Genomic DNA, 23,326 nt, shown 5'->3' with positions numbered 1-23,326 from the left:
GTTGGCGCGCTTTCCGAGCTGTGAAGGTGGGCCTTTCAAAGCCTCCTCGCCAGTCGGTCTGCTGTTCCCGGCACTACTGGTGGTCGGACGCTCTCTCGCTCGCTCACCCTGCCCTGCTGACCCTAAGCTGTGAGGAGGCATCGAGACCAGAGATGAGCTCCCCTTCCGTGGCTACCGTGGACGCCAACGCCGACGCGTACAACCTCATCACCATCTGGTCCGAGGCCGGTCTGCTCTTCACTGACCTTGAAGGCCGACAGCCGGCGTTCGCCCCCGGAGCCGCTTCCCGAGCCATGCCTGGACTGAGCAAGCAGAGGAAGGCCCGCCAGTTCTGCGACGTCGTCTTCAAGGCTACGGACGGAGAAGAGGTGTGGGCGCACCGGTTCGTCATGGCAGCCAAGTGAGCTAACGCTCTTTTCTTGCCCGAATGTCCTCTCGGACCGTTTCGCCTGCAGTGTTGCAGTGTTGAAGGTGTCCGTCACACATACTGTAACTGACGCAGGCTTTGGCCATTACTGACCCTTAGCGTGTACGTTATTCAAATGGTGGCGTTATTTATTCATTACCGGTTAACTCAAAGTCAAAACGAGGGCTCTGCGTCTGTTACATATTCAGTAAGACATTTTGAGCCTGTATGCCTTACGCATCCGATAACGGAAACATTCGGAGCCCATTGTTCATGAAGAATGTTCATGAAGAACTGAAGTGATATAGGAAGAATGTAAACTACGATTAAGATCGCCCGTCGTTAGTCTACATCGATCAGACGAAGCGTTTAGTTGGTATCTTTTTAGTTGGTTGGCGCATCTAGAAGTAAGAACGCGTTCCCGTTTAGTGCGCGGTCTTCTATAGCACAGCCACGAAAATTCATCAGGCTGACTCTTTGTTTTGTTTCTTTAGCGTGTACTATGGCAGCCAAGCAGAGCTACTTTGCTTCCTGTTTATTCATGTGAAGGGCTTTGCCTTTTTCGCGTTACTCTCGCCGCCCCTCACACTGCAGGTTCTCCGGCTGCGGCAACCTCTTCAACGTAACCAGAGAGGCGATGACCAAAGACCAGGATCAGGAGAAGCAGGAGTGGATGCCACCCATCCGCGTGGTCGTGAGTGACATGAGCAGCGACATGCTCGAGCTGCTCGTCGACTTCGCCTACCAAGTGCCCCTCCACGGACGTATTGGGCTACACAACGTCGGTCAAGTGCTCGAGATGGCCGAGAAGTACAACGTGAGTTGGGGACATTGAACAAGACGGAGTCCAGCTGTGCACTGACAGTGCGCTGCTGGCGACACGGGATCAACTGCTTGACAGAAGGGTTGATGGATACCTGCTGTAACCTGTAGCATGGGGCAGCATGTAGATAGATACAACGGTAGATGAATGCACACGACAAGAACTAGCCCAGCCAGATGCCATGAACAGCTGCTGTTTGAGACGGAGAGAGCAAGGACAACAGGAGGCTGTTACGATAGCGAAGCTCACTGTCCCCATGCTGTGACTAAATGTGTTTGAAGATGGACACATGGAACAACTGACCTGCAGTCGGATATAACTCCAGGATAAAGCGGAACTAGACCCACCAAACTGCAATTCATGAAGTTTGGTAGTTTGGTGGGTCGAGTTACCATTATCCCTCAAGAGAAAAGTATACAACAGCTGTATCTTACCGGTACTCACCTATGGGGCAGAAACGTGGAGGCTAACAAAGAGGGTTCAGCTTAAGTTAAGGACAACGCAGCGAGCTATGGAAAGAAAATGATAGGTGTAACGTTAAAAGATCGGAAGCGGGCGGAGTTGGTGAGAGAACAAACGCGGGTTAATGACATCCTAGTTGAAATCAAGAGGAAGAAGTGGGCTTGGGCAGCGCTTGCGATACGAAGGCAAGATAACCGCTAGTCCTTAAGGGTAACGGAGTGGATTCCAAGAGAAGGCAAGCGTAGCAGGGGGCGGCAGAAAGGTGGGCGGATGAGATTAAGAAATTTGCAGGAATACGCTGGCCGCAACTGGCGAAGGACAGGGTTAATTGGAGAGACATGGGAGAGGCCTTTGCCCTGCAGTGGGCGTAGTCAGGCTGATGATGATGATGATGATGACCCACCAAGGAGGCCTTCCTACCAATGGTATTGGCCTATTGCAACGTCGTTAAGGTCAACCACGTTTCACTTACCACGGCCGCTAATAGATGCGCGCTAAAACATGCGAGGTGGTTAAGTGCGACATCATGAGAATCGGTCGATGCCATTGGTTGCAGGGCCTCTTTTGAGTGCCATCTCTGGCTTCATTCTTGAGTTATATTAGACCAGTGTCGTCTCTAACGAAGCGACAAAGTGTGGCTTCAAATACTGGACGGGACCCACGGCAGCGGGAGAATTCCTACAGACGCTGGAACGAGAAGATTCGAACTGTCGTCACTGCAACTTAGCGTGTCCAGAGAGGCAGTGTGTTAGTGCCGAGGCCAGAACCGCAAGGATAGCGACTGAACCGACATTCTCCTATTTGCCGAAATTAGAGTCGCTAAAAAGGGACGAAGAACAAGAGAGTAAGATGACAGAGTAGTGACAGAAGACTGGAATGTTAAGTCGTTCTAATAAAGAATGGGTAATTAAGATAGGACACCGCACAGTACAAGATGACAGTAGGAGAAAGCTGTCTAGACTAGCGGTGAGGACGCTACGCCACATCCCAAATTATGGGTGCTAAAGCATAGAGTGACAGAAAGAAGCACGATACTGTATCAAGCAGTTAGGATGCTTGCGGACTGTGGCTGTAACCATAATTGGTTCGTCTGTTTAAGCTTTCTAGTTTGCTTTGATTCTTTACGCCTATACGCTCGTTCCTGCTCGAAAGCAGAAGGCCGCTAGACCTAAGTGCTGAAATTCTGCACATCTGTGAGAAATATTTTGCATGCATGCATCGTCTTGAGTGTCATGCCTCGATGTATGCATGACTGAGGATATGAAAATCAATAAGTGTACAAAAAGGGTCGTACAACGTGTCGAGGCCGGAGGGAAGCCATCACCAGGGATACGAAGACGGGCCTCTTGTCATGGGGATGCTGAGTGGCAGCTGACGTGTGCGGTGTTGTCACTTGCGGCATCACTGCTGGGGGCTTCGACTGTCGCAGACTGGTTATATGTGGCTCCCGGAGGTCCGATGCTGGTTGCCCCAAACCTTTGGCCCAGGTCCACCACGCAGAGAAGACGTGTACAGGCGGAAAAGTTCAAACGGGTGACCTTCGGGTGTCTTGAATGTCTCAAGTGGCTCCTTCAGTGCAGCTGTGGTTGCGACGTCGTGAGAATGGGCGGGGTAGGTGTTGCGCGTCTGCTTATATTCCGGTCTCGAAAGAGTGCGAAGGATGACGGTTTAGGACGACACAAGTAGCATCCGAGGCTCAATAGGCTGACGGATGAAGAAACTGGTGGGAAGATCAGCAGAGTAGCACTCTTCCAAAGGGAGGATGAAAGCCATGGATCCCATGCTAGCAAGCAGACGTGGTTGTGACCAGTTTCGGCCTGTGCTCAGAAATGAGAACACGTAAGAGAGTGTGCCCGGCGCCGAGTCAACCAAAATCGCGCAGGACGGAGTAGGGATGCTCAGATGTTGGCGGTTGGCATACTTCTCGCGGACTGTGACGCATTCGGTCAAGCTAACCGATGGAATAATCTCAGAATGCGGGTAACAGGTAGCAATAAGCTACCGAAGCAGTACGAGTCTTTCAGAAAGGTGACAGAGCAATCTTGTGGTATGAGTCTACATTTCCTGGTGGACACACCATTATTCAGCAAATTAGACAGGCCAAGGCTGGTGGCTGCAGCAGATGGCCAGGCCCATAGGCTCTAGGTCTTCTTGCGCAAGGCTTGCTATCCTTGGGTAGTCTGTTTACCCATGGAACCGGAGAAACGTGAAGAAGACGTGATTGAGGCGTGTTGATCTATCATCAGCCTCTGCATACAGCGCATTCCTTCCCAGTATGTGTAGCAGCCCTTTGAGTCTCGCTTAACCTCGGGCACTTTGCGGGATGTGACCAACTGACGGTTTGTTGAGGACTCCAGGTGCAAACGTTTGCGCACATAGAACAAGTAGTGTAAAGGGTCGGTCCGGTCAGTCCCTTCGTTCACGAAGGTGCTGCTGTGGACAGAGTTTAAGCAGCCACGTCCGAACGGAGCATTGGTGCCAGCGTCGAGCCATTAAGCAGAGAGACAGGTCCATGATGAAGCACGACGCGCAGGGGTCAGCTGCGACGGAAGTGACCTTTCTGTACGCGTGCTAGAAGACATCGTGGATCGTGGATTTACGACGACGATCAAACTGGGGTGGCTCGGGACCTTCGCCGGCATGAACCGAATACAGAAATCAGGAGAGTAGAGTCGCATAATCGGTGAAGAAACGGTTGCAAGGAGGGTCGGTTGCTGGACACTGCCCGTCGGAGGCAGCAGCGGCGTAACTTTCGTAGTCTCCATGGAGCGGCTCATCGTAGATGTCTACGAGCCAACGTGCAGGCGTTCAGCACGCTGGCAATCGGGAGAGACGTCAGTCTTAAAAGAGGAGGCCTGAAGACGAGGGTCTCGATGCACGGTGCTACCAAGCAGACGTGGTTCTGTGACCAGCTTTGTCCTGGACTCAGAAATGAGGAGAGATAGCGCAGCTATGGCTGCCCGGTGCCAAGCCAATCAACCAGCGCGATGAAGAGTTGAGATGCCCGGCTGCGTATTCGCTAACTGCAGCCTGTACAGCCACATGGCTTGAAACCACGGTGAATTGATCACGGTGACTGAAGATTGTCACTACGGCTTACCTAAAAGGGATAATAAATCCTATTAAACGGCGTTATATGGCACTAAGCATCGCGATTTGCGACCTAAAAGGGAAAAAAAATGAAAATAAAAAAACAATAAAATTACAGTACAGAGACCGGAGTCGAACGGCCGACCTTCCATACGCAACACGTGGCTCTAATCCACTGCGCCATAGCGGCGATGTCAAGCCGTCGTTCTGAATGAATATTTATAACCAGCCTTAATGTGGCTGCTACCTGCCGGTGGGCGGCGCTGTCATCGCTGGCTGTACCGGCTGCATTTAGCGAACACGCTGCCCGGCTGTTGTCTGCGAGCGTGCGTCACGCGGACTGATGATGATGATGATGCCCTCAGGCTTAATGGCACATACCCACGGCTGCGCCCGCTCCTGTCGCTTCGTTGTCGTTGATCTGGGTCAGTCACAAGTTAAAAAAAAAGAGAAAATTAAGCGATGGCCCTTCCCGTGCATTCAAGTGATAAAATTGACCATGACAAAGATTGTTATTGAGAGATATAAACATGATGTCTTACACCATTTATGATTGCTCAGATGTTTAATATCTATTTGTTAGGACTGATGGAATCGATAAATGATATGCTATTTATCGATTTTCCCAACGTCTAACCGTGTCACCCACGGGATGGTGGTGAAGCACCAGCGAGAGCACCTGGCTAGACCAATAGAACTTTTCTCAACAACGGCGATAAAACAAAAGATAACTTGTTACCGTGCAGCTACGGACTCGGCGACGTTATCATCAGTATCATCATCGCCACAAGTGTCCCCTTACCACAAGCAGCCGTGTTCCTGACACCGAACATTGCAGCCAAAGGCGTCATTCATTTCCTCTGCAGCCATGTCATGCTGTGCATATTTGCGTTTTTAAAAGCTGTCAAGGAAAGTCACGGCGTCCAGGCTACCGCTTCTGCCCTCCTGGAAACGTTAACGGCCAGAAATCAGGGATTAGGGAAATGAGGATGCCTGGTCTTGTTATTTTTAAGAGAGGCGGTTTACACGTCGATACCAGGACACGATCATGGACACTTGCGTGAACCAAGGGCCAAAAATGGGACCTATTTGGACTTCATGTTTCTGTGAAAATTGGAAGATGCAGCCGGTAATAAATACAAAAAGTTCCCAGAGTACACATGAGCATGCGATTTGCACGGTGCCTTAACGCACGTGCAACGAATCTTCCGTTCGACTGGATAGTGGACAGCTATGACGTTGCCCTATTAATGCGCGCGTATAGAGTTTAGATGTAGGGGAACCTAGCTCATAATAATAGGGACATTACCATGCCACAAAAAGTGTTTTAACTGAAATAAGACAAAAGGCTTTTACCTGTAGATACTCTTTCCCACTTCGAGAAAAAAAAAATTCTTCGCACTCCCTGGGCAGTCCTCGAAGTGATCTTCTCTGAAGACTCTTTTTCAGACTTTTCGCTTTGTGCAATAACTCCTGAGCTTCATTGGAATTTTATTTCACTTCTATTCACTCTGATGACGCAGATAAGCAAGATTCGCGAACGCTGCATCAGCATGCTTAAGCAGAACCTGGAACCGGACTCCTGCATCGACACCTACCATCTGGCCCTCACCAGGGGATACAACAACCTTGCTGCAGATGCCCTTCGCTACCTGATCCGACACTTCGATGAGGTGTGAACTCCAGGGCGAACTTCAGCGACACTACCCGGGTTGCGCGTTTAGGATGCTGTAAACCGAAATATGTTGAAGAACAAGCAAACTCCACAGACGGGATAAAACTACAGTAAAATGGAACGTTGAGCTAGTTGGTGCGTCATATTTCTAGAAACAGTTCAAAATATACGGACTAGCAAGCAGATGGGACGACCGTTGACTGTTCACGTGCGAGAAAAAGTGCACATAAGACAAGCAGGCAGATGCTTGAACATACGATTAAGGGAAGACAGCGGTTCCTTGATTAGCGCTCCGTCCTCGAGCTAGGCACTTCATCATAAAAATGTCGCCACGTATCCAGGCTTCGCCAGGCTTCGGTGTTCTGCAAGCAAAAAGATACAATAGCAAGAGTATTGAAAGAAGTATACCTTATCCACAAGAATCGTGACACGTGTGTAAGCACCCCGTCTGTTGTTATTCATGATTGTCAAATTTCCTATCTAGACGAGCCTGAATGAATTTCAGTGCTTGGTTTCTTATCTGCGAACATGCGCACTTGATCGCGAAATTCTACTTTTTTGTGATATGCTCCTTCAGTTGATGGTAAGCGTTGGTTCCATCTATTTGTCTGTCCGTGTCTTTGGCGCTGTTTCCATAAATACCGCGAGCTACACTTCAGCCGTGCAGTCTAAACAAATAGAATTGAATTTCAGCATATGGGTAAACTTTATCTTATTTTCTACATTGCCTTATCTTCTTGTCTTACCTTATCTGTTATTAATGTCTAAATTCTTCGTTAACAGATGAATATGCAGATGCAAACCTATCGGGAAGGTTGCGAGAAGCATCATAAGAAAACTCGCTGGTTTACTTTCGAAGGCCTCACGCGGACCTGTTATGAGGGCAACCTGCTTACGCGCAACATTAGACGTCATATGTAGGTGGCAACACTCATACCTTCGACTTAATTGCATCGTTCAGTTGAAAAAGTCGTTTTTCTTTCTCTTGGCACAGGTCTGGGAGAACGATGAGCAGTTCCAGTCTCTCACCCCTGAGGAGCTGCGGACCATCCTGATGGACAACCGGCTACACGCGCCTAGCGAAGTGGACGATACTTTCCGCTCGATCCTCAAGTGGATATCCAAAGACGTAGCGGAGCGGAAGAAGTACCTCGCCCAGCTTCTGCCCCTCGTGCGATTCGCGAGCTGCACCGTCTCGTGAGTTCCACGTCGCCCTAGGCCTACTTCCGCGGTGTGAGCGCTCTGATTGGCTTCGAAGCCGGAGGCAGAACAGCAGGCTGTACGGTTTTCCACAGTTGCCGGTAGTCAATAGACGCCTTTAGCATACCGTGTACCGTGTTACTCTTACCGGTACCGGAGTACCGGGAGCCCGCTGTTGGATAGATGCGGGTTAGGAGTCGTTGCTAGCTCGCTGCTGCTCGCTGCTTGATGAAACCGCGGTCAAGCTTCGAACCCGTTCCCACCACCACCAGGACATGAGTGCCGTCGAGTCAAAGAGTTTGGTGATGGGAGGAAGATTACTAGAGGGTTTATTTAAATTTTTACATCAAAGCGAATAGAAGTGAGACTGAAGTGAGACTCTTCTGCCGCATTCGTTGTCAACTTTTATATCCTTCTCGTTCCCTCAAGTCTCTAGGTTGAGGACGCCCACGAGGGAGTGGGAGGGGCCTAGAGCTTTCTCTTGTGCGCACAAACACAACGCCGCACTTAGGGTCACGCCACCGTCACATGTTGAGTCTGAGGGAAAGAAGGTTGCCGTCGAGGTAGAGTCGACTGCGGTAGGTGGTTTCCGGCCAGCCGAAGGTTCCCGCGGGTCACCGACATCTGTTGTTCATCATATCACACCCGCCGCTCGAGGCCGGAACGCGAGGTCACGAAAAGGTCGGAAAGTGGTCCCTCGTCCTTGGAGATGTTCGAATGATGCCCGCCAGCTTGTCGCGGTGCTTGGCATGCCAAAGAGGCACAGGAACCGAAGCCCTTTGTTCCCCGGCACGGTCACAGCAATTGGGGAAGATAACGTCCGTCTCCCCGCGGCGGCGGCGGCGTTCGACACGTGCGGACACTTCGGAAAGGGGATCTGGTTTTGCTTAAACTTCAGCCCCTTCGTTTTGGTCCTGCACTCCGACCGGGCAAACTCCATAATTGGAATCAGCTGTCTGAAGTTGCTCGCAGCCATATACAGCAGAAACAGGTGTGCTGGCTGGTTCCAAACGAGACCCGCTGACGTCGATCTCAACACCACCCACTGCCGGTGAGCATACGCTCATTGGTCCCCATGCTGCAGGCGCGTGAGCAGCTGCCAGGTACCTGGCGCCATCTGGCGCCATCAAGGCGATTTTGCGCATGCGCACTGGCTGCGCGCAGGCTCCCGGTACTCCGGTACCGGTAAGGGTAACACGGTACACGGTATGCTAAAGGAGCCTATTAGGCAACTTTAGCGTGCCGCGTACCGTGTTACCGTTACTGCAGTACCGGGAGCACGTGCGCCGTCAGGGGCATGCGCAGATCACCTTGAGAGCGCCAGATGGCGCTAGGTACCCGACAGCTGCGCGCGCACCTGCCGCATGAGGGCCAATTAGCGCGGACGCGATAGAGGTTGGCGGGCTTTCGGTACTCCGGTAACCGTAACATGCTACGCGGTCTGCGAAAGGTGTCTTTTATCTAATTGCAAGTTATGAGCAACATCGCCCGGCCGCTAGTGGTCTTGACCAGCCCTAATTTGAGCTGATCTGCTAGCCAACCACTAGAGGCCAAAAACAAAAGCGCAAATAAACAGACAAAACCATCATTGTGAAGAGAATTTAAGGTTGGTTTTTAAGTCAGTTTAGCAACTTTAAACATTCCAAAACGAGCATTTATGCTGTGTGGATTGTTTTCTTTATTTTTTAATGAGTAGGGTTGTCAGATTTGGACTAGAAAATACATCTCACCATGCGAAATTTGCCTATGACCGGCAATTATTATTATTTCAATTAATTTTTTTCTGTTCGTTTAGTTTCGATTTCGACACTCGAACGGTGACTATGACGTACAAGAGGACTTGAGGTCACGTGAGGTGTTGCATGTAAGAATTTCACCGTAATCGCTGCTTCGTCGTATTGGTTCGCCCTTGGAGCGGGAATGAAAACAAATTAACAGCCAGCTATTACGTAAGCTGTTACTTAGACTAGGTATGCGACCATAACCCCTCTCTTACGCCATAGCTATCACTCGCTTATTTAAACCAAATCTGAGACAACATGCGACAAGAAACTGACAAGCGATCTATGGGCCGATCTGAGGGAAACGTTTAGCATTAGTCTTTCATTGTTCTTTGTATGACACGGCAAATTGCACACACTTTACATCAATATTTGTTGCAGACTTGGTCTTTTTTGGGTGGAGTACGGGCGAGTTGGTTGCTCAAGTTAACGTGGTCACAGCGCGAAAACGACGTAAGGAAAGGGAGAACAGGACACACAGCCCTGACTTTCAACTCATGAGTTTATTCAAGGAAATAGTGAATACATACAGAAAACAAAGCATGACACCGCAGGAGAAAGAGACCATGTGACTGAAAAGGATATATTTACAATCCATGGGATAGGTATTCTATTTTTTTCGTAGTTAACTAAATAGATGGGTAGCTCCAATATGTAGTCTGCAATCTTGAGAATAAAAGGCAGCATAATCTACCAGGGACGATTTGTCAATGCGCCTTAAGCGTTTTATCGATCACTACATGACTGACCATTCAGTTTTAAGCTTTTCTTTTTCTCTCGAGCAGAGAGTTCGACCGGGTCGTCACCGATCCTCATGTCCAGGGTGACGGAGACAGCCTCAAAGTCCTCAATGCGATCCATCAGGTCGGTTGCTGGTCTGCATCAAGGTGGTTTACCGCCGTCTTAGAAACAAAGTGAACTTAAGGGATTTCGTCTGTGCTTTGTATATTCTTCACGCTCTCGTTCTCATTGGGCTAACAAAGTATCAGTGACAGCTGTGCCGTCAGCCTCTCCGCTTTTTCTTAGTAAGCGTGCGCATTTCCAGGCCCACATGGTCCGCATGACGACAGATGACGCAGTCCCAAAAGCGCCAAGCTCAATGCTGTACAGAAAGAAATATGCCCACGATGATGACTCGTGTGCGGTGGGTGGTAAATCTGACGAAAAGAACTGAGGATATTCTGCAGAATGAAGAAGTATCCACACAGATGTCGAAGCAGACAGAATAAGTATCTTAAAAAAAACAACAAAAGACAAGATGCTATGCCAAGTATTTTCCATGGTTCTAGACCAACTAACTGAAATGTCGGTTTTACTACAAGAATTGTCCACAACGCTTCAGGGTTTGGGGTAACGAAGGTAACGTGAGTGGATCCGCGGTAGATGTTGGTTATAAACGGTTAGACTGACGGCTTAAAAGCAGGTCAGTAAGCAATATATATAAGTTTACAACTGAAAACCGTCACAGAGTTAAAACCAGCATAACCTAAAAAGGACAAAATTCAAAGTAGCTGTTTTTAAGGTTGAAAGACTGGAAAAAAATTTACACAGAAAAAGGTGACGAGCCTTGCGGCTCACGTCATCACCCTGTACCCAAACTGGCAGGGTGCTTTCAGCATTCATTCATCCAGCCATCCACCTGCTCCCGGGCTCATATACTCGTTGAGACTGAGGTAGTCTGGAAGTTTTTTTTTTCAATATTTCATTTCCCTACGCATGGAAAACCGTAAAGCGCGAAGAGATAACGAACTCTTTAACCTGGCAGTGGTTTCAGCAGCCTATTTCTCAGCGCATGAAAAAAGTTATCGTCAGCGTCAGACTGCACGGCTTCGCTGCCATCTTTTCGTGTACAAAAGATGTGCTCGTTATAGCCGATACGGAGAACAGATAACCAAAAGTAGCTTTTGGTAGCGGAGTGGATTCCAATGAGAGAAACGTGGGAAATACGACACTACGGAATTTGCCATGATAGGGCGGCTACAGCTGCTGTAGTACAGGACTCCGAGTTCAGTGTAAGAGGTCTTTATCCAAATGTAGATGAAACGTGCCTATTACTTCGTTATAGCCGTAGCTTCGTTATAGCCCGTGTTGACCGAGCTTCCAAGGGGAATCGCTATTCCTTCGTTATATTCATTATTTAGTTATAAACTGTTTATTTATTACGAGGTTCGACTGTACATATGCAGACCAGCCTGCACTGTATTTGAGTCCTTATTATTCCGCACTGAATGAATTGCTTTGATGAATATGAATGGAGTTCATGAGGTGATGGCCGAAGACCATGGTCTGGGCTGTTCTTGATGCCGCATTCCCCGCACAGTCGCTGACTCGCCAGTCGATGGCGCTGGGCGAGTGTGCTGGCGTCGACCTGTCCTCGAAGGTGTGGCTCACCCCGCGCATCCCCAAGGACATCCTGTTCCTGTTCGGGGGCTGGACGTCGGGTGCGACCAACAACATGCACGCCTTCAACTGCCGAACCGGTGCCTGGCGCCTCCTGGGAAACCAGTACACCACGCCCCGGTATGCAAAGCGCATTTTTATTGCAAAAGCAATACTACGCTCATGAACGGCCTTTCGCGTAGCGGCGGCCGGTAGCCACGCTTGACCTTTAGAATGACCTCTGACGTCACACCAGGGTGAGAGATGGGCTACCCAGTCGAGTCGTCGCGCAGCGGCGGCCGGTAGCCACGTGTGACCTTTGACGGCGTGCCATGCCTAGTGATGTCATAGCATGACGTCATGCCAGGGTGAGAGATTGGCTGCCAAGTCGAGTCGTCGCGCAGCGGCGGCCGGTAGCCACGCGTGACCTATAGACGCGGCGTACTGCGTTCCTTTTTTAGACGCGGCGCGCCGCGTTCCTTCCGTTAGAGGCGCTGCGCTCGCTTTCGCAACCTACCAGGCTTAACCAAAGCTAAGCCCCCGACAATTTTTTTATGCTAACATGCGCGTTCCCCCTTCTTCTTGAAGAAGTTCTGTCTGCACCGTGAAATGGGCGAATTGTTTCATGTTCTCAAGGAGAATAATGTAACAGACCCCCCCTTATAAAAACGGTCTATAGACAGTCAATAGACTTCTTATAGGCTCTATTGCCTTCCTATAGATATTTATTTTTGTCTATTCATAGTATATAGTCTGCTAAAAATATATGACCATAAATCTGTGGATTGTCTATAACATTTGTATTGGCTATAGACTGTTCTCTAGGATTTGTCTATTAGAGAGTTCATAGACTTTATAGACAGAAGTTATAGACAGTCTATAAACTGTCTAAAAATTTTGTGATGGTGCAGACAAAAGAACTTCTCTAAATGTTGGTCAGCGCACTAAGGCCCCCCCTCCCTCATCTTCTCTACGTTGTGCTTCCACACACTCACGCTATGTCAGCCTCTCCTTGGCATTCTAATGCGCATGCTCACAACTTAAGCGTAAAAAATCGCTTGCAGTAAAAGACCCACCTACGAAGCCCATGAAACAAAAGTGATCCAAATGCAAATGTGATGCGCCTCTTTCCTTTTCACTGGCCACATGCTTCTGGGTTCTGTCAATGATATGACGACCAATGAGGCCAAAACAGACTGCGTCATATGGGTCCTTGTTACAAAGTTTTGAGGGCACTAAGACGACAAACGGAAAGAAGTGGACGAACAAGTCGGTGAATTAGTGCAATGTTACTCTCTACTTCTGTCTGTCCGTCGTTTTAGCGCCGCAAAATACGTAACTTAAGGAAATAGCCCACACGGCAAAACCTTGTTTCTTTTACCATAACTTCTGGGTTATGCGGTCGTCGGCGCAATGTGCTTTCCTCCCCCGCAGGGCGTACCATGGCGCGGCGGTTCTTAACTCTTGCATTTACATCGTGGGCGGCTTCAACGGCCGCGAGTGCTACCACTCCGTCGTCTGCTTTGACGTCAACCTGAACCGATGGAGCCACAAGGCCAACATGATGCAAGCCCGCTGCTATGTCAGCGTCGCCACACTGCAGGCAAGGCACTACGAGAGCGAAGGCAACCAGATCTCTCTTGCATCTGCTCTTGTCCTTCCCTGTTTTAACGCGATTCTCGTCATTATAGCGAAACGAAGCATACTCAACGGCCCTCTGGACAAGCCATTCGTCAGGGATGGCCTTTCTACAAATAGTGGTCCAGCAACGCCGGCTGCAGCGAGAAAGGCATACACGACGACCATGCATTTCAAATCGATATCACTTCAAAGATGTCGATTACGAAACTCTGAATCCGTCAAAACCAGGCATATTCCGCTGGCAGTGCTATGTAGTTTAGTAGGGTGAATCAAGAGCGAGTTAGTAACCTTTTGAGGCTCGAAATTTTATTCAAGCAGCTGAACGCTCAGACTATAGTTTACAGAGAATAAAACAAATGAGGTGTCGGAAAGAATTTGGCTTTATTTAAAATTAGCATGATGAGGAGTTGGCCCCTGCAGAGCTTCTCTTCGATGTTCTAAATCTCACATCCACAAGCCATTGCTATGCACTGTAGATGAAGTATGCGATAGGCTGACCTAGAAATATGCTAACAATCAGTTGTCGTTCACCTCTTTCAACGTGCGACGGCTGGTAAACCGGACCCTTTCAGTGTGTTTCCCGAACAAAAAGAAGGGAGGGCGGCCGCCTGTTCTCTTTATGTTATGACGTTCAAATTGCCTTGTCTTACAACAGATGATAACAGAAAGATCAAAGCTTGTGTGGTATGCGAGAAAAAAAAAAATTTGAGGTGTTGCTCTGCAGAAACGCTGCGAAGCAACTGGGAACTTCCTCCAGTACTCTAAACAGAATGGAGTAAAAAGGGTGTAAACTGTCCTCTAGCGCACACCCTTCTTTAAAGAGTATGTATTCTCTTTTTACTGCCATATACGTGTATTCGTGTTTAGAGCGTGTGACGCACGACAAGTCCTCCCTTTGTGCTAAAAGGGCTTAAAAGAAATTCTGATGATGATGACGACGTTGGTGAACCCTTTTCTTCCTGTACCTGGTCTCTGCCTGAATTTCTCGTCTCGTCGCAGGGTCTAATCTATGCCATGGGTGGCTTTGATGGCCGCCTGCGGACTAGCAGCGTCGAACGCTACGACGCCAAGAAGAATCAGTGGACCCAGGTTGCACCCATGAATGACGTCAGAAGCGACGCTGCTGCCACGACGGCTGCAGGACGAATCTACATGTGAGCTTGGGGGAATGAATGTGATTTAGCGAAACTGGACATGCTTGCAACTGAAGGTCAGCTCGGCCGACAAGCAGAGGTTTTCTCGCCAAAGTAGTGCAGATCGATAGCTGGACGTCACGCAAAGAAACACTGTCATTAGGAGAAGAATATAATTTTCTGAAAGTAAATTGAATGTCCCGTTGGCTTCACACAACTTGACTTGTTTTTGGGAGCTTTCTGGAGGGAAATGCTATTATTTATTGTTGAGCAGATATTTTGCCTCTCGTGTTAGAACAACGAACTAGCTCTGGTGTGGGATATTACTCGTACTCTGGTGTGGGATATTAGGGGAATAAGGCTTTGGGAAGTATATGGGGGAGGAAAATAAGAAACAAAGGCGTCTAAAAAAAATTAAAGCATGTCAGTCATGAAATTGGGAAGCGGGCACTTCATGTTAAAATATAAATTCCATTTGCACTAGTGCTTAGCCAATAGGCTGTATTTTAAACTGGTGAAGTGTTCTGTGGTGGCATGTTACATCAAAACCGGTTACAGTCGGTGAACTGATTCGCTACCACTTTCCGTATGTATGTCTTGCTCTAAACTGTGTTGAACGTTGCCCTCAACCGCGCTCAGCCAACATCCACTGCAGAAGACACGCATATACTACGGACATGCAATTATTTTGTTGTGTTGTGTTGGGTTTTATGGCACATAGGGGACATGCAATTAGGCCTGCCCTTCGATATAGGTGGGTACTCTATCACACGAAAGCGGTTGATCGATCTAGTTAGTGTTCAGTTGATATCATAGGAACACTAATGTTCAGACACGGACAAAGGGACGAAATGGACGAAGGGAAAAAGAAATACTCGCCCACGCTCATCCCGTGATCTCAGCTATATTACAGCAGCTTGCCTGCTCTTAGCTATGCACCTAACTTCCTGCCACCTCATGGGGTACTTTTCCTTCCCTTGAAATATATTCTCCTACCCTGAAAGGCCGGCGGTCATGTGCTCTTCATAATATTTGGTCGCATAAAACCCATTTCTTTTTTATTTTAGCTAGGACATCATCAACCGGCATTGCTTCTCTAGTCCACGTCGCTGTCTTTCTGTCTCTAACAGTCGCATCACTTGAGGTTCCATTTTATATTGCGGTGGGTGGGGGTGGATAGGTTGGCCACACTTGGCTCAGAACAGGGCTAATTGGCCATCACTTTTATAGGCCTTTGTACAGCTGTGGAGGTAAGAGGGCTGCTACTGATAAGTAGCCGGGTATGCTTGTGTAATGTACAGCTCACAACCGAGATGGCGCCACGTACACGCCCGGTTACGGGTTTTGGCATGCGTTCTTGAGAGCGGGTGCATATAGTATCCTTGAGGGTTGGGCGTGGTACGTAGAATGCATATTAAAAGCTTCGCCCCATCGATTGCTTTCTTCTTCTCGGCTCAGCGTGGGTGGCTTCACGGGTCGGGAAGTGCTGGACACGGTCGAGTGCTACGACCCGTCATCGAACACATGGACCAGGGTGCTGACGATGTCCACGCCTCGGAGCGGTGTCAAGGTCGCCACGCACAAGGATATCATCTACGTGATCGGTGGTTACAACGGCGTCACGCGTCTGTCCACAAGTACGCTTTTGATTTGTGACCACGCTTCTTGGATTACAAAGCGAGACAAGGTGAAAGGGAACTTGTGGTCTTAGTAGTAACGGTTTTGGTCCAATGGCTCAGCGGCAACCAAGAAGGCAATGCGCTAAACTTCAGCTTGTGATGTACAGCAGTGAAGCGTTGAAGCAATAACGCAAAATTCAAAGGATACAGCTGTTTCATTAAAATAGGTGTGCATGAAAATAAGCGTATAAAACAAGTCAATGTCGCAAAGGAAGGTGTTCATCCTGCTGGGGAAAAAAAACAGCGCTGAGACGAGGGACTAAGAAAGAAGAAGACAACAGGACCGGCGCTTTGTCCTCCTTTGTCCTTTCTTTGTCCCTCGTCTCAGCGCTGTTTTTTCCCATCAGTATGTACCAACTAGCTCAACTCTCCGTTTTGCTGAAGGTGTTCATTTGGAATCCTGTGGCTCTGAACAAAAAAGTTTCGTTTTTTATTGCCCTCTTCAACGCTTTATCATTTGCGTTAGTTTTAGAACCACCGTGTTGGAAGAATCTTGCCGTTTGTCCGTATGAAGCCTCTGTTGGCAGTAGGAAAGGTGGAGAGAGGGAACGTGGGAGAGGGTGGGAATCAATGGGTGGCTGGTGACGAAGAGGAGAGGGAGATTTCCTTCTGCACTCTCAGGGAAGTGGGAAAACGGGAGGGATAGCGAATAGAGGGTGGAAGGCGACGGGTGGCAGGTGGGGATAGTGCAGCGAGGGCTTGGCGTGTCGCGCCACTCGCTCGCATGGTCTGAACCCTTTAGCGGCGGCTGCTGCTCCGTCTGTGGCGCGCATTAGTGCTAACGCGTACTCTGCCACATCAGTCCCATTGATCGTCTAAACTTTATTCATGCACGTTAGCTAGTCCATTAATTTGTATCCATCCATATAAGGCAGGTGCCCAGCGTGACAAACGCAGCGAGGGACAAGGGTAGAGGAAAGAAAAGGGGGCCTTTAGACGTCATGAGTACCGTGCTTATGTTTGGACCAATCAGTGATCGTCATTATGAGCGTTCAGCGTGAGAACGGTACTGTATACGCTCGAAAAGTGGCCTTGACAGGTGTCGGATCTATTCTATCCTTCTATCCTCATGTTCTCGCGAGGCCTCTACACCATTCTCGAAAAACCCATCTCCCTCCCTACAACAACTATTTCTTGTATGCCATCCTGCTTACCGCCACCTACAAGTGGCAACAGTCTGTCATCAGAACAAACTAATACTTTTTCCCTCTCCTTCATCCGTGTTTCTCTTTCCAGTGGAGCAGCTCGACACCAGAAGGGCTCGTTTCTCCGAGCTGCCCAGCATGAGCCAAGCCCGGAGTAACTTCGCCGCTGTCGTCCTTGAAGGGTTTATCTACGCGATAGGAGGCTTCAGCGGTGTGTATACGCGCGCTATTCACGTCTCTTGCGCATGCGCACGAGACAAAGAACGCAGAGCATTCATCAAAGCGGCTCAGTCAGCCCATTCAGTAGGTGGACGTATATATAGACCCCACTGAATCAATCGGGTCGCCGCAAAGAGCGGAAGTAATGGGGGGGGGGGGGGGGGGGTTCTATGGTATTCAGTCTGGTCAAGACATACATGTATGAAGTATAATCGAACTGACATACGTATCTGAAATCTATATTTCAAGATAATTATTTGGGAACCCTTCCACAAGGAACACGAGGACAAGACAAGTACGACAAGCAGCTCACATTTTGCCGCAGATTCTTTAACTGCCGTCTTATTTGCGCAATACTGCTGAGCGAACAAGGCTTATAGGGTAGCCCCGGAGTTATTCGACGGCCACGTATGCTGACGAAGAATTTATGTGGGAGGTTTTAGTGTGCAGCTAGCTTTCATCCTGTAGACATGTAGTTGCCAGAATAGAAAAAAAAAAGATTTCTTTTTCTGCTTTGAATTCACGTATGTTTGTGCCGAAAGAAGTGAGCCAAATTCAAGGCAAAAGAAACTGAGCCTTGTGTGGCATAGAGTGGGTTAGAAAATTATATGGCGAAAGTCATGTTAGAAGGCGTTCGGGAATTTTCTCGGGTATGGTCACAGGACGTGTTTAGTTAGAGATCGGTGGGAATTATACATTTCTTTATCTCGCTTGCAGCAAGCTTAGCCTCTCTGATTATGATGGTGAGGATGACATTCAGCCTACATTTTTGCTCATTGCTTTAGGACCATCCCAAATCCTTAAGAGATTCCATTGTGCCGTCTTTGCCGGAAGTAGCCTAGCAGCAAGGTTTGTTTCATATCCGTGTAGTGGAGCACTTATCCCACCTCTTAAGCTTTAAAGGCATCTAACGTAAACTGAAACATTATCCTCTCCTTTTGAGACATTTTGGTGTTTAGGGACGCCGTAAAGATTCCACTATACGGCTGAGAAGCAAACCCCGTTACTTGTTTAGTTTTGGCAAAGATGGTATATTGTAGATTTATGAATTGTTGATAACTGATTCATCTCAGCACCTGATTTAGAAATACATCCTCTGGAAACGGGCAAGGGTTGCAAGCTGATACGCTTTGCATGACACCCGCTTCACTACGCTTGCATTGCTCAGAGGCAATGGCGGAACAGATGCAAACAAGGCGAATACTTGTACATGTACAAAAATGAAGATGCAAGTGCAACCCAAGGCCATGGAAGCATCTCAAGACAGATAAAAAACAAAGCAATACATTCCAATACATTACAAAACGTTGCCATCTTATTATGCGAAACATAAGGAGCTCGTTGGCTCGTTTGGCGACGTCCAGTGTCACAGCTGGGTAGGTGCCAAGTTTGATTTGGTTTGGTTAATGGGGTTTAACGTCCCAAAGCAACTAAGGCTATGAGAGACGCCGTAGTGGAGGGCTCCGGAAATTTCGACCACCTGGGGTTCTTTAACGTGCACTGACATCGCACAGTACACGGGCCTCTAGAATTTCTCCTTCAAAGAAATTCCAGCCGCCGCGGCCGGGATTGAACCCGCGTCTTTCGGGTCAGCAGCCGAGCAGCATAACCACTGAGCCACCGCGGCGGCTGTAGGTGCCAAGTGTCAGGTCACGTGACCACATATGGTGGGTTCGTATGACGAGGTGTACGACTAAGCATCACACTTCATGCGCGGTCGTGACAAACATGTAATGTGACGTCGTACAACCGAAACCGACAACCGGTAGGGACGTTACTGACCAGACAATGAGAGCTGGGAGTGACGTCAGCAAACCGGAAGTTTTGAAAAACGCCTCGATGGGCTCCTTGTGCTGCAGCAACTCACGCTGGGAGGTGTCTAGGCGTCCATTCGTTGCCCATAATCACTACTGCGATTGTTTCGTTCGGTTTCAGGTTTGTTTATTGCTTACTAATAAGCTCCTCAAAAGGGGTGGTTCAGAAAGCAATAATTAATGACGCGCACCTTTAGTGATTTATTTCCGCCTTCACCGCCCCACTAGGAATGACGACCGTGTCTCTGGTCGAGCGGTACGACATCAAAGGCCGTAAATGGTATCCGGCTCAACCCATAAATATGAACTGCAGTGCCTCGACGGCAAGCATCGTATACGATGTAGCCAATCCGGGTGAGTATATGCCTACTTTACCATACTTTCGTGTAATATACCTCTCAGCAGAAGAATTCCCGATCGCAACTGAACCGCATTGACGAAACTTCTATACCTAATTCGTGTTCACTGCAGTGCTAAAATGCAATTCAGCTTCATCAAAGAAGCAATAAAGTAATTAATCGCGATAGACTGTTCAGTCATATAGTACCTCTGAGGGCGAAAGATATTAGTTGGCATTTTATTTGCAAAGGTAGATATTCCACAGGTCAATTCCTCGGCTTGCTTGCTAGAATATTGCGAGCATATCTAATGCGTCGCTAAAGTGAATTTCATCTGCTGCTGAATGTTGTACAGTAATTTCAAAGGTCACCATTGGGCCTTCATTATGTGAACTAGTGCCTGTAATGTATGATATATATTGCATGCCATCGGTTGACTTTGTCACTTTGTGTGCACTTGGCACCAGTATTTCCTTTTTTTTCGGAATACTTTCTGTAAATATTATTATCATCCTTATTTTTATACTTTCCCGACTTAAACGAGACATTTTTCTTTGTAACACTAGTCGCGAAGGCATTTTTCTAAGTTCGTTTTGGTTTGCATTAGAGCTTTGATGTCTCAAACAAAGTAGCTCGTTCGAGAGCACCGGAAATACGAAGGGTGCGCCTCAGAACGCGTTGCAAATAAAAAAAAGAAACAAAAAGAGCCTTCTAAAAAATTTTCCAAAAAAAAAAGAGACGTACAAATTTATTTTCGAAAGGAGTGCACGACGTCGAAGATCTGACCTGTACTGTCCATCTGAGTCCTACTTAACATGATGAGTGGCTTTTCCTTGAAGGTTACAAGAAAAATAAGTGTAGCGGAACCTAGTGGACATTTTCAGCAGCTAAAATCCTCCAAAATTTATCGGCTGAGAGGAGTGGTGGCCAATCGTGATTTTTTAGATACTGCATTGATAACTGCAAATTCTCAATAATCTGTCTACATTCAAAACACCGCGAAATCGACTCGGCGAGCATATAAATTTGCAGCAATAAGGAAAAGTTGGCAAACTGGTACTGGCCTAAAGCACTTATATTACCTTTACTTGCCCTCCATATTGTTTTATTGCGCTCCCCACATGTTCGAAATGTACATTGTATAAAGGAGAAGAACTGATTTCACAGATATTGACTGATGGCACACTGATAACAGATGACGGCGACATGGCACAGCACAGCTCATTTTCTGTGTCAAATGTCTGCCTACCGAGCTTCAGGAGAAGCTTGTTTCTAATTCGGGTTTTGTTCGTTGTACCAGGGGAGTAATTACTTGAATAATTTTTACTTTGAACCCCGCACCGACGAATTTTTCTTTAACTACAAAGTTTCTGTAATCGCTGTAAAGCTTTCATTTTCCGCCGTACGGCTGCGCTTGGGTGGATGCTAATAAGTAATTACTCTCTTATCACATGTCCACTCCAAATTGGAGGATTACCCTAAACACGTTCGATCAGTTTTGTTTCTTATTCTGGATTTATCTACATGCTGCCGATCCTTAAAAACCAAAACTTTTTGTGGTCCTTACGGAATCTCAAGCATATGTCTAAACCGACAACCTCAACTTATTGCCACATTTCTTGAAAAAAAATTTTGTACTCCACACTCGTCAGGATAACTTCCAGATGATTTCAATGTGACCCAAGTTGTCTTTGCAGTTAACAACGGGGATCGCCTATTATTACAAAATTATCGTTAAATTTCTTTAACGCTTTTCGGCGAACTACATAAATGAGCTCTTGGAGAAAATGTTGTCCTCGCGCAGTTTTAGCATTTGTTCAAGTACAGCAACGCAGCTGCACAAGTAATTCACTCTTAAGAACCACCGAAATTATGCAGTATTTTTGGATTTTACAAAAGCCTTTGATAAAGTTCCAAGCGGCAAGTAAATCTTCAAACTCAAAAAGATTGGGATGCCTGGCATTTTTCTACACTGAACTGTTGTTTGCTTGACAAAACGGGCTGAGTGCGCTAAAATTTATTAAAATAAATCTCGGGAACTCTTACAGTGACGTCAAGGGTACTTTCAAAACTAACTGCACTTTCTGCGCCTTTTCCAGCTCCTGTCACAACTCTTCGGTGCAGTCACTCATTATGGGCACTGTGTGCTGCAACCCAGAGGGCGCTGCCCGCGTTTGCAAGTTCGAACAATCACGGGCAGCGCTCTCCAGTAAAAAAAAAAAAGAAACTGCGAGCGACAGGCGCCGCAGCAAAAGCGAGAAGACATTCAAGTGATGGTTGATTGATTGATTCGTTCACTGACTGCAAAATTTCTATTTGTCCAGAAGGAATGGGCGCCCCCGTAGTCCGGGGCGCCGTCCCTGATGTGGCCCAAGCCCATCCAGGCTGGATATGTGCCCTACCACCAGGCTGACCGCCTGAGGAAGGCAGACTGGGAACCATGCACGAGAGATTCGCACCTGCTTCGTAACATTCTCTTTCTCATGCGTAACGTTATGCGTAATATTGTCACACTTATCTTGGTTCGCTCTCGCTAATGCGATGAAAGGTGGCGCTGCGAGGCCGTTACGTCACCTACCCCAAACTGCTGTGCACCACGGCGGTGCTGTTGGAACTGAGCAAGCTGAATTGGCTAGCGCTGCCCTCACATGCGCATTAGAGTGAAACAAGCGCATGCACACTTGACCATCGCATTTGAAAGGCGCCAGTACAGCAGCCATAACTTGGTAACAGCATAGTCTATACATGTTCCAGGGCAAAAAGAAACGGTAACAGAAAATAATTGCACGGTAGCCAACCAGAACACCCTTCGGGTTAACATCCCTGCCTTCCTTCTTCGTCTTTATCTGTATGGCATGACGCACGCTAGCAGCTCTGCGTTCTCTATGACAGAGCCGCTATGTGACACTACCTTGCTCTCACTTTTACTCTAACCACTTCGATTCCCCTTATATTCCACTAACCATCCGCATGCTTGACGATGGCATGACTCATTCTCATCTTCTCACCCGTTCTAATCTAATCAGTCTAATCCGAGCTAATTTCTAATCCGTTTCATTTCTGTTTCTCTGCAGAGGCGTGGCTGTGACCAGGACACCGCATCGTTTATTTTTTTCTTTTTTTTTTATGCCACAGTCTTTGGGAAATGCGATCAACGGTCGCGACCTGCATGCCTGATCGTCTTGCTGCTTTGCATTCAGCGTCACCAGCAACCGAGATGCAAGAATGGAATAGAATAGGCTTTTCTATTCTATTCTGTTCTATTACGGACAGGATAATTTACTAAGCCTGTTGCTTTCGATCGTAGAGATTTACGATTAGAAAATAAAAGTGAAAAAATTTTCGAGGTGCCCTGAAAGTAGGTTGTTTGTCTATTTTAAATAGACCCTAATATGGGCAGTGTATTCTTTAGCATATATGGGCATGAAGAACATGAGGCCGAGAACTATGCCAGTTGGTAACCCGAAAAAAAATAAAAGAACATGTGGTTAACGCAGAGGCTGTGGGTTGTTATGTACAGTTGGTCTGTTTGGTTATATTT

The 23,326-nt window shown here is 47.7% G+C and overlaps 1 protein-coding gene across 1 annotated transcript; it reads left to right on the top strand.

Moving 5' to 3' along the window:
* Positions 1-152: 152 nt before the first annotated feature.
* Positions 153-19,884, top strand: LOC149353411 (kelch-like protein 10). Its single transcript, XM_089575819.1, has 11 exons — positions 153-400; positions 1,001-1,223; positions 6,305-6,454; positions 7,451-7,653; positions 10,223-10,301; positions 11,758-11,957; positions 13,251-13,419; positions 14,457-14,611; positions 16,049-16,227; positions 17,506-17,625; positions 19,676-19,884. Exons 1-11 carry the CDS (start codon positions 153-155, stop codon positions 19,882-19,884), a joined length of 1,935 nt encoding a protein of 644 aa, XP_089431945.1.
* The last annotated feature ends 3,442 nt before the right edge of the window (positions 19,885-23,326 follow it).

Source organism: Amblyomma mixtum, chromosome 3, assembly GCF_055824585.1.
Source record: "Amblyomma mixtum isolate Tamu chromosome 3, ASM5582458v1, whole genome shotgun sequence".
In the NCBI taxonomy this organism is placed as follows: domain Eukaryota; kingdom Metazoa; phylum Arthropoda; class Arachnida; order Ixodida; family Ixodidae; genus Amblyomma; species Amblyomma mixtum.
This window is presented reverse-complemented; position numbering and strand designations above follow the sequence as displayed.

Coding starts and splice junctions, on each gene's coding strand:
- LOC149353411 (XM_089575819.1), top strand. CDS start 153: ATGAGCTCCCCTTCCGTGGCTACCGTGGACGCCAACGCCGACGCGTAC. Junction 14,612..16,048: donor GCTGCAGGACGAATCTACAT/GTGAGCTTGGGG, acceptor TTCTCGGCTCAG/CGTGGGTGGCTTCACGGGTC. Junction 17,626..19,675: donor CGCGATAGGAGGCTTCAGCG/GTGTGTATACGC, acceptor CCGCCCCACTAG/GAATGACGACCGTGTCTCTG.